The sequence below is a fragment of the Sminthopsis crassicaudata genome, chromosome 1 (assembly GCF_048593235.1).
Source record: "Sminthopsis crassicaudata isolate SCR6 chromosome 1, ASM4859323v1, whole genome shotgun sequence".
NCBI classification, from domain to species: Eukaryota; Metazoa; Chordata; class Mammalia; order Dasyuromorphia; family Dasyuridae; genus Sminthopsis; species Sminthopsis crassicaudata.
In genome coordinates, this window is record NC_133617.1 from 69,122,341 (window position 1) to 69,134,318 (window position 11,978).

Below are 11,978 nucleotides of genomic sequence, written 5' to 3' on the forward strand. Positions count from 1 at the left end.
TCTCATTTAGGATGTCTTCCCCAGGTTTTTCCATCTTTGCTCAATACCATTGGTCCGGCCGAAATCATAATCATTAACTATGGACATGATAATGGAGTGAATAGACATAATGCATAAACCAGATTATTCCTGTTGAAACAAGTGTTACTTTAGCCAACAAACATTTATTCAGCACATGTGAAGCATTGTGCTTAATGTGCTCATTAAAAATGTGCTCAATGTCAGGTCAGACAGGATGCTTAGCTAAGATACAGCCCCCAGACTTCTTGGAACTCACACTTCATTAAGGATAGGAAGAAGGTACAGAAAGAGAAAGCTATTAAAATATAACTTGGAATGATAAATAATCAGGGAGAAGCAAGAACAGTACTTTATAAGGTAGTGAATAAAGACTAGGAATGGAGCAGAGACCCTTGGAATTTAATAGCAAAATAGAAAAGGAAGGTACTCTGAATATAGCAAACAGCCTGAGTAAAGGTTTTGAAGCAAGAATATGAAGCATACATTGGTATCTCTTGAAGCTACCTTTGAGATATCTCTGCACAAGGTGCTTAATCAATGAATATTTTTTTCTAATTAATTTCTGCTGTTCATGAAGATCTTCTTACTCTTTCAGTAATGCTTCTGTAGAACTACTATGTTCTTGATGCATTGATTATAACACAGAACCTATGCTTGTATTAGAGAAGAAAAGAATGTTGTTTCTGATGCTATCCAAAAAGGCCTTGCAACCTTTGAAGAAAAGTTTTCTTATTTCTGTACTATAGGGCAATAAAATCTAGATCAATTTAGCTGGTTTCCTAGGCCATTCTTCACATGTTGGTTCTCTTGTTAAATTTGTTTGCTAACCTTTATCTTTGTTAAATATCTCTTTACTCTTTCCCCCAGCTACTCAGCCCAGGTGGTATACAAGATAATGGTTTATCAGATGTGGTCATCAGTGTTCCCAGATGCTGCCTTGACCTCAGTGGAGAAATGTTGCTCTGAATCCAACTTGATCTGTCTTCTTGAGTTGCCATATTTTCTAGAAATTGGAACCAGAGTGTGCAAGAGACTCTAAATGTATCAAAGATACACCCTCCCCCTACCAGCTGACATAATTTGTTGTTTGTACCCCAAGCTGGACTCCATATATTATTTTGGGAGTCAAGAAAGGGACCAGTTTTTACTAGGCTAAGAAACTGCTTGGCAGCTGGGACCCTTTAAAATAAACATACCTTTCATATCTTTTGGTCTAGCAGTTCCCAAGGTAAAGACTGCCATTTTTGCTATCATCTTGCTCTTTTCCTTCAGCAGGGGTTTTAGCCTTCAGCCTCCTTTACTGCACCTTTTCTTCTCCAATACTACTCCCATTTAGAAGCAGATTTCTGTTTCTTCCTCCTTCCTTTGTTGCTCTTTCATAAATATGAAAATTTCTGTTTGGAACTTGAACTCTTTGCACATGCTTAAGGTTCCACATGCACATTCATTTCTCTTATAATAAACCTAATTTTTCAAGTATGTTTCATGAAGTTCTGATTGTCTATTGACCATCTCTAGCACTCAGCACAGAGCTTGGTATATAGTAGGGGATTATTGAATCTTAATTGACCTACTAGGTACTAAGTACAGTTGTTCCCACTTTGTTGAAGCCAAGTAAGGTCTGTCAGTGCCCTGGGGACAGACTAATACCTATATCTAGCTACAGTTAGTTTCTTCCTTTAATTATAACCAACATCTTCACACTAGAGTCTTTAATTGCTCTTTAATTGGCTAATGTGTTTTAGGGCTGTTTCTCCAATCAGATTTTAAATTTCTGTGAAACTTGTGTAATTGTTGGTGAAGTGAGCTTGGAACTTAGTGATCTAATTTGGAAACCCAGTTTATGTCATACTACTTGGGTGATCTGGAACAAGGTGATTCATCACTTTGGGTCTTAGTTTCTTCATCAACAAAATGAGAATAATAGCATTTCTACAGTCTTAACTCACAGGATCTTCAGAAAGGCTTGGCAAATCTTAAAAGGCATAGAAATGTGAGCTATTGTTGATTCAAATAAATCCAACATGTTTGTATAAAGCTGCTCCTATGTATCAGGCCCTAAGTAAATTTCTTGGGATACAAAGATTTTCTTGGGAAGGAGATGTTCTCCCTAAGTTTGACTTCAATACCCAAATCTCCAAAGCCAGGATGGATACAATACAAAAATGTTCATTTATTGATGTTGTTATTTCCTTTTTTTCCAGTTGTTGGTTAAATCTACACAGGGGATTTGTCTGGAGTTTTACAGGACCAGTGTTTTTCATCATCTTGGTGAGTCAAAAAACAACTTTTATTTTCTGCTTCTGTCAAAATGAGCTGAAAATCAAAACAGGGTAGTGGGTGGTGGAAATAGCACTAGATTTGATATCACAAAACCAGGATTCAAATCTAGATTTTTCTGCTTAATCCCTAGATGACATTGGATAAGTTATTTAGTCAATCAATGAATTCATATAAGTATTTACTATAGGCTAGGTTGGGTTCTAGGGATAGAAAGACAAAAACACAGCCCATATTGTCAAGAAGTTCATATTTTAATAGGGCTGATAACAAGCAATCAAATCTGTACATTTATGAAATATATAGGATAAATAGAAGATATGAATGGAGGAGGCAGAGGAAAATGGGAAAGGTCTTTTATAGAAAATGAGATTTGAGCTGAGTCCATTGGTTATCAAAGGATGTGTAACCCTACAGGGACAATAATTTTGTTCTCAAGGTCAAATTTTTTTTCAAAATAATTTTCCACTATTCAGGTATTTTTAACTCTTTGTAATATTTCTTTTGAAAAAATTTGAGGTTTTCTTGGAAAGATAGTGGAGTAGGCTTAGACAGTAACTGTGTAACCCCAGACAAGTCACTTCACCTTGTTTGCCTTGGTTTCCTCATTTGTCAGATGAGATGAAAAAATCACTCCAGTATCTTTGCCAAGAAAACCCCAAATGGGGTAATGAAGAGTAAGACACAACTGAAATCACCAAATAACAACAACAATGCTAGGAATAAGTTCCTAGGTCTATTGGTTGGATGGTTATAACCATGTTGATTATAAATATTGATCCCCAAAGTTTGCTTCAAGCACTTCTTATAATTCCTACAGATCAACTTATCTTTTTATTTGACAACCCTATGGATTTTGAGAGAAAGACTTTCATCACTCAACAAAGAAGTGTCTACCATCCAAAACACAAGGTAAGCTGCTCAGCCCCTTCTTTGCCTTAAAAGTCCAGGGAACTCTGGATAACTTGTAGAAGATGCTCTAGCCTTTCCAATACTGATGCTCTGTAAACTTTCTGTGCTGAGCTGATTTGACATTTCTACAGAAAATTTCTATTGGATAATAAAATAATACTAATGAAAAGGAAGAGAAGGAGAAAAAAGAAGTAAAGGAGGAAAAAGATGGTTCCCATTTATACATATTTTAAAGTTAATAAAGCATTTTTCTAACTACTGTTCTTCAAGGTATACCTCAACAGATATTATCATCCCATTTTAAGAAGAATAAATGACTTGTCCATGGTCCCCTAGCTATATAAGTTGCAGGGATAGGACTTGTACACAGGCCTCTTGACTTCAATTCCAGTTGTTTTCTATCCACTAAAACAAGTGGCATCTCTCAACAGCTCCATTTTTGCATTCTGATAGATCTGGAATTATCATTAAGCTCTTGAGGAAAAGTTGATACTGCCAGGTAGAAATCAATCAACATTGCATAGGAGACAATTAGAAAAGTGTATTGGTCTATCTTAGTAGGTAATGAGCCCATAATTTCTTTTGCCACTTTTGGGAGGAACATTTGCTCCAATATGAGGGGTACTAAACAGGTAACTGTGTCCACTTTCATGTTGAAATTTTTATGGGAAAATGTGATTCATTTATAAATACCTATTTTATATGGGTTTTTTGAAAAATATTTTAAAATTAAATTTTCTTTTTTATCATGAACTTTGCAATAACTAAAAAAATGAACATTTTAATCTACTGATAACAAAATATATTTCTTTTTAAAATAGCTGTACATAACAGAAATCCATAGTTTCATATGCCACTTTTTAAGAAACTTATCTTTGTACAAGAATAAGTAGCTTTAGCTATACTATAATAACAATTTAAAATACATATTTAATATGATATTCATAAAGTTAAGTGTCAGAATGTTCAACTCTGTTTTAACCATTAATTCATTTCCCCAAATGTCTCTTTTATAGTATTAAAGCTTAGGCTTTTTATAGCAGCAAAGGCGGCCTTAAATAAGGATGTTCAAAAAGAGTTCAAAAAGGGGAGAAAGGAAAGAAGGAAAAAAAAATTGCATAGGACCTATTATATGCCACACATTGCACTAAGTGATTTTTATAAAAATTATCTTATTTGATAAGAGGTTATGGATGATTTGTGTCCAATCTATGGTAAAGCTTTCTAAATTCAATTAGATCTGATCAGCCATATTTGGACATCTTGTACTTTGATTCTAACATAGTAATGTCATTTTGGTCCTCTGTGAGAACAAAGGACAAAAACCAAATGGGAATAAGACATGTTGAGTTGAGTCTAAGATAAACAGGAAACATGAATCTCATCTTTGCCTCTTGGATTTTATAGGACCCTGACAATTAAAGCCCTAGCTCAGCTCTTCATCCTGGGCTGCTCCTGGAGTCTTGGCTTCTTTCTGATTGACTCTATAGCTGAACCAATCCGATTAATCATTGCTTACGCCTTCACCATCATCAATTCCTTGCAGGGAGTCTACATTTTCCTGGTACACTGTGTCCTCAATCGCCAGGTAATAAGGAGCTTTCATCGTCTTATCAGCTTACATGAAGAAATCCATTTCCAAGAATTACAGATTCATAGAATCTCAATGTGGAAAGGGCCTCAGAGGCCATTTAATCTAATCCACTCTGGAACAAATGTCCCCTTTGGTGAAGATGTCCTGTTACTCACTGAGACAGCCCATTTCATACTTAAAATGTTCTAATTCCTAGGAAGTGTTTCCTTATTTTAAGGCTAAATTTGACTCTTTGTAACCTCCATCCTTTGCTCCCATTTAATGGGTACATATTATCTTTTTTCTGATACATTGTGTTCTTTCATACATTTTCTTTGGAGGAGAAACTCCTTTTGACCAAGAACTTCTCTCATTTTCAATCTTCCAGTTTCCTATCACTTGAATAAAAGTTTTGTTATAATTCCCTTACTTAATTTTCTTAATGGAAAAATAGTTCTTGGGAGAGCAGACAGTAACCTGTTTGACAATCTTTCTCAATTTTTCATAAAGCTTTCTCTATTTTCCTGATTACAATATTGATTTCTTCCCTCCTAGAAGGATCACAATAAAAACACAGAAAGAATTTAATATAAGATATATTTATTTAACCTTCCATCAAATTGTCAATGATGAAAGAAAGAAAGAAAGAAAGAAAGAAAGAAAGAAAGAAAGAAAGAAAGAAAGAAAGAAAGAAAGAAAGAAAGAAAGAAAGAAAGAAAGAAAGAAAGAAAGAAAGAAAGAAAGAAAGAAAGAAAGAAAGAAAGAAAGAAAGAAAGAAAGAAAGAAAGAAAGAAAGAAAGAAAGGAAGGAAGGAAGGAAGGAAGGAAGGAAGGTCACCTAGGTAATGCCAAATTTGTAGCAAAAGTCACTGCCAAGATCATGTGGACCTTAACTCTGACAGCTCATCTAGGAAGGGGCTATTTCTTTCCATCTATCTGTAGAGATCCAGCAAGAGATTGCCTGTACAGTTTGGACTCTTCTTGAGATTCAGATGCCCAGTTGCCTAATCCCCTCAGATGCCCAATAGGCTAATTCCTAATTCTCTCACTAAGTTCATACTAACAAAATGTCTGGAACAATTTCATCTGTTGTCTGATCTATATAATAAAAACTCTTTTCTGGTCCCTCACAAAACTCTTGTTATAGAGACTTTATGATGGAAAAGTAAACTAAATGAGCCCTGAACCCAGATCTCACATTTAGAGTAGCAACAAGTTAGATTAACATTCTATAGCATTTTTAAGAGAAAGTCCCCTTCAGTAATTTCATAAGTATGAAGAATTCCTTAGAAAGGAAATTCCTTTTATCAGTGTAGCTCAGCAACTTGCCTATGACTTAGAGTCATCACAGCCTAGGAGTATTCCTTGATCACACAAATAGATTTCGTCAGATGAATGACTTGAACCTTGATCTTCTTCACTCTAAAATCAGCTCTTTATCCACTAAATCATAAGTTTTGTTTTCATTTAGTCACTTTTTTCTGTCATCTGACTTTTCATGACCATTTTTTGAGGTTTTCTCACCAAAGATATTGTAGTGGTTTGCCATTTCTTTATCCAGTTCATTTTATAGATAAGGAAACGGAGGCAAGGAAAGTTAAGTGACTTGCCAGGATATACAGGAAGTACATGTCTAAGTCCAGATTTGAACTCTACCAGGTCCAGCACCACCAAACTTCCCATTAATCCATGCTAACTCTTATCATATCCATCAGCAGAGTAATAGCATTAAATACTGACAATTCCTTTGCTCTTGGCTCCTGGATTTATTTTTCAAAGGATCTTTACAAATATAATCTCACTTGTCCTTATAAGTCCCTATGAAGTCTGTAGGACAAGTAACGTTGACAAAAACCCTCTGGTCATGAAGCATTAGTATTACACAGTTGAAGGATGGGAAATACTCCATGATGCCATCGGGATCAGGATGGAAGTGCTTGTCCCTGAAGAGTCAATGCCTTGGTGACTTCAATTTAGTTTTACAAATGAGAAAAGAAGGAAGAATTAGATTTGGAGTGAAAGACCTGACATTGAATCCCAGGTCTGCTTCTTACTATCTGTGTGACTCTGGGCAAATCATTTTAATTTCTTCAGATATAAAATGAATTCATCAGACTTAATGATTTTGAATGCACTTTTACAATATTAGTAATTAATATTGTAACAAGCTTTAAACCCTATTCCACCTTATCTAAGTCATACAGAACATTCGTGAAAAAGGAGATAATGGAACACACATGTGTGTATGCATGCACATACCACACACACACATACACACACACACACACATACACACACACTGCCATTTTGATTGTGGTTGCTAAAATGGTCCCCCCTGCCAAAACTAAATTTTCTGCCCTCCTGAATCTTCAGGTTCAAGAAGAATATAAGAAATGCTTTAAGAGAAGTAAGAAAAGGACTGAAACAGATACCTATGTGCTGTCTTCTTCAACTAGCCACACCAGAACAGTAAGACTATTTCTTTATCAATTATTATTGTCCAAATAAAACACCTCCAATTTATTGGAGTTCCCTACTCCTTGGTTTGCCAATAATAGTGTGACCTGATCATTATCCCATCATAGGCTAAAAATGGCAATTTCTTCTGATACCTTTCTGAGACCCAAAGTAACACTCCTAGAAATATTGAAAGTAGTTTTTGAATTGCATATTGGAACCATCCAGAGTTCAAGAGTTGTAGAAGCTGATAGCCACCTGAATTAATTTTCAAATTTTACTTTGAAGTAAGTTTAGTTCAACCAAAGAAAATGAAATCCTATATATAGGAAGAGCTACTCCTGAGAGAAAGGACCTTGGCTCTACATACTATACCAGAAAGATTTTTCATCCTTGTGAGTGAGAGATTGTGTAAAACTTCAAGGGCCTTATCACATACTTATCTTGGACAGTATCACTTCACAAGTTCCTGGAGTAGGTTGGAAAAATCTATCAGAGAGCACTAAACAAGTATGAGATACACTTATTCATGTCTTGTCCCAGGCCTATGAATAGATTTTGGCATCTTCGTGTAAGATTTTTTTTTTGCTGAGGCAATAGGTGTTAAATGACTTGCCCAGGGTCACACAGCTAGGAAAAGTTAAGTGTCTGAGGTCAGATTTGAACTCAGGTCCTCCTGACACCACCTAGCTGTGCCCTTCTTGTGAGAATTTTACTAGTGAAGTGAAAATGATCTGGGTTGAAGTTTAGGTAATGTGAGTTAAAGGATAGCCAGAAGTTGCAAATATAAAACTAATGAGCCAGTTATTTATTAAAATAATAGTCACATGTAGCTCTTTACCAAATAAATCTAATTGCAATCACAAATATTTAAAAGTAAAGCTCAGATTCATCATGTCTGATTGAAATATAAAAACTAGTTCATAAAAGTTTTAAATTGGTATATAAGGGACAGCTAGGTAGTACAGTGGTTAGAGCACTAGCCCTGGAATCAGGAGGACCTGGGTTCAAATTTGGTCTCATACACTTAACACTTCCCAACTGTGTGACCCTGGGCAAGTCACTTAATCCTAATTGCCTCAGCAACAAAAAAATTGTTATGTAAGACTTACTTTTTCATTCAGTGGACAAAAATCTCGTTACCATCTTATTCATTTTCAATTTGTTTTTGTCTTCTTTATATTGCCTACTTCCTTTCTCTCACTTTATTGCCACTCTTCCTGTGTGCCCTCCATCATCAACACAGCTGGAAAGATAATTGAAGTTTAAAAGGAAGAAAAGATGTCACCTCTGCCAGAAAAAAATCTCACTGATCACTCTATCACCAGACTCCAGGGGGTATAAGAAGAAACAGAATGGACTTATATATAAACCACCCCATTCATTTTTCTCCTTCTCCTTCCCAGTATAAATAATTCTAACCTTCCTCACATTCTTATTTTCTGATTTTATTAGTTCTTACTTTCAATTGGTATTGCAATAATATTATCTACTCTTTTGTCACAAATGTACAGCATTTTATCTATTTTATGGTTTGAACAGGATTCTCTAGGCTAGCCTTGGAATATGACTACCACTTATTAAATGGTTTTCACACTTCTACTGTCAAACAATGAATTCACAAATAAAGTTTATTAATATAATGCATTGTTATCAGTTTTTATAACTACTTTGTAAGTTTATAAACTACAAGCAACATCAAAATCACTACTGAGATATCTCTCAATATTGTATTTATAAATCTGTACATCATTTTGGGTTAGTTACATATGTGAAAATATATAAAGCTAAGTTTTGCTGTGTTAATCTCATTGATATGGCATATAAGAGGCTACCATCTTCTTTGCATTGTAGTGAACCTAAAAGGATTCAATAAAGAAATGTTAGAGATTTGATGCCAAAGAGAGAAATTTTAAAAATTTAGAATTCCCATTTATATTTGCAGTTGTAAAATTAAGTATGGTTCTAAATCTTCAGTATCAATATCCTTGTCATCCACAAGATTGTGACATCTACCAATAAAAGAGGACAACACAATATAAGCACTCTTGAATGAGACTTGATATCTTCCATTCAAGAATATAAAAGTTTGTTAAAACAGGTAGAAAGTTGGTTGATAATACCAAATGTTTGTTGAAATGAAATACGCATCTTTGGGAATGCTACCAGAAAAACCAGAGGACACTACTAAAGTTTGATGACTTAAATCAAGGTGAAAAAATCAAAATGCTTTGGTATATAATTTACTAATTAAATTTTGCAGAAAGTCACTCAGGTCATCACCTTGATACTTCCTGGAATTATAGCTCAGCTCAGCTATCAGTCACAAATCAGTACAGCTGCGGGGGGGGGGGGGGGGGGGGGGGGGGGGGGGGGGGAATAGGGCAGTTTACAAGACCTAAGCTGATCAATCCACTTATTAACAAAGGTTTGATTAGAGGCAAGGGAAAGTCAAAAGGGTTCTTCATCACTCACATTTCACCTTAATTCAAAGAAATAAGTAAATAAACCTTTTCTCTTCTAAATCTCCAAATTCTTTACATTTTTATCCATCTCAACCACACTCCTATTCAGTCATAAGATTTAAGTGATCAAAGACATAATTTAGAACTTTAGGGTTTCAGGGCACTTTCCTTAAAACATACCTGTGAGCTAGAGTGGTTAGTTTATTCCCATTTTACAGCTGAGATTTTAATGAACTCAGGAAGTGGAGGAGGAAGATCATTGAGCTCAAACAGCAAAAATGCTTGGAGTTATCCAAATTTAAAAGGAAAAATTAAATGAGTTGCAGAAGAAATAGACGGTGGACTTCAGTTTTCTCCACTTAGAACTAGATAGATCTAATCATAAAATAAACATGAAAGAAGTTAAAGAGATGAATAGAATTTTGGAAAAGTTAGAATCATGGTGGTTGCTGAGTTATTTTTTAGTCCTGTCTCTTTCTGTCCCCATTTAGGGTTTTCTTGGCAAAGATCCTGGAGTGGTTTGTCATTTCCTTTTCCAGGTCATTTTTACTGATGAGGAATTGAGGCAAATAGGGTTATGTGACTTGCCCAGAGTCACACAATTAGTAAATGTGTGAGAATGGATTTGCCCTCACAAACAGTCTTCTTTACTCCACTCCCAGTGTTCTATCCATGGCATCACCTAGCATCATGGGAATAGAAAAGGGTATACCTTTTCCTTCACTAAACATGGCACCATCACAAAAATTGACCAAATATTAGGGCATAAACACTTCACAGCCAAATGCAGAAAAGCAGAATTATTAGATACATCCTTTTCAGATAATAATACAATACAAATTTTACTCAATAAACAGCTATGGAAACATGGATTAATTGGAAATCAAATAATCCAATCCTAAAGATTGAATGGGTCAAAGAACAAATCATAGAAATAATTGATAATTTCATTAAAGAGAAATAACAACAATGAGGTAACATACCCATATTTAAGGGATGCAACCAAAACAATACTTAAAGGAAAATTTGTATTTTTAAGCTCTCACTTCAATAAAATAAAAAAGCAGACCTATAAATTGATTATAACAAAAAAAAAAACCCTAGAAAATGAATAAATTAAAAATTCCAAACTAATACCAAATTGGAAATTCTAAAAATCAAAGGAGAAATTAATAAAATTGGAAGTAAAAAAGCATGGACTAATAAATAAAATTTGGAGCTACTTTTTTATTATTAAAAAACAATAAAATAAATACTATTGGTTACTTTAGTTTAAAAAATAAGAAGTATCAAATATGAAAAGATTAATTCGCCACTAATAAAGACAAAATTAGCAATTGTTAGGAAGTATTTTGCTTAATTACATACCAATAAATCTAACAATCTAAGTAAAATAAATGAGTATTTATAAAAAGATAAATTGCCCAGATTAATAGAAAAGGAAATTGAGTAGTTAACCTTATCTGAGTAAAAGAAATTGAAGGAGCCATCAGTGAACTCCCTAAGAAAAATTCTCAGGCCTAGATAGATTCACAAATGAATTCTATCAAACCTTTAAAAATAATTTCTTTTTTTAATAGCATATAAACTATTTTGGCTATTGTTACAATTTTGAGAAACGGACAAACAAGGCATCCTACCAAATTCATTTTAGAATAAAAATATGGTGCTGCTAGCTTAACCAGGAAGAGCTAAAATAGAAAAAGAAAACTAATCCCCCCCAAAAAAGAAAAAGATAAGAAAGAAAAGTAAGGACCAATTTTCTTAATGAATATTTATGCAAACATGTTAAATAAAATACCAGCAAGGAGATAATAGCAAAATACCACAAAGATCATAAACTATGACTAAGTAAGAACAGGAATACAGGGCTGATTCAACATTAGGAAAACTATCAGTATAATTGACTATATCAATAGCAAAAACAACAAAATTACACTGTTTTCTCAATAGATGTAGAAAAGGCTTTTGACAAAATACAATGATATTTCCCATGTCAAAAACAAACTAGAAAGTACAGGAATAAAATAGAGCTTTCCTTAAAATTGTAAGTATATTGTTTTTCAGTCATTTTTTGGTCATATCCAACTTTTTATGACCCCTTTTGGCATCTTCTTTGCAAAGATACTGAGGTGTTTTGCCATTTCCTTCTCCATATTATTTTATGGTGAGGAAACTAAGGTTGCCCAGGTAATAAGTATGAGTGTAATGTGCTGTTGTCTCCAGAAACTGCGGATCGCTCTCTAGTCTAAGGAGAGACTTCTTCCTCCA

The 11,978-nt window shown here is 34.3% G+C and overlaps 1 protein-coding gene across 1 annotated transcript in view; it reads left to right on the forward strand.

Moving 5' to 3' along the window:
* Positions 1–8,831, forward strand: part of LOC141566086 (adhesion G protein-coupled receptor E3-like) — a 68,166-nt gene extending 59,335 nt beyond the window's left edge. Inside the window, exons 15-16 of the mRNA XM_074310140.1 lie at positions 7,159–7,254; positions 8,489–8,831. Of these exons, the coding sequence (XP_074166241.1) occupies positions 7,159–7,254; positions 8,489–8,500 (108 nt within the window). The 3' untranslated portion in view covers positions 8,501–8,831. The remainder of the gene's footprint in view (positions 1–7,158; positions 7,255–8,488) is intronic.
* Positions 8,832–11,978: the final 3,147 nt, after the last annotated feature.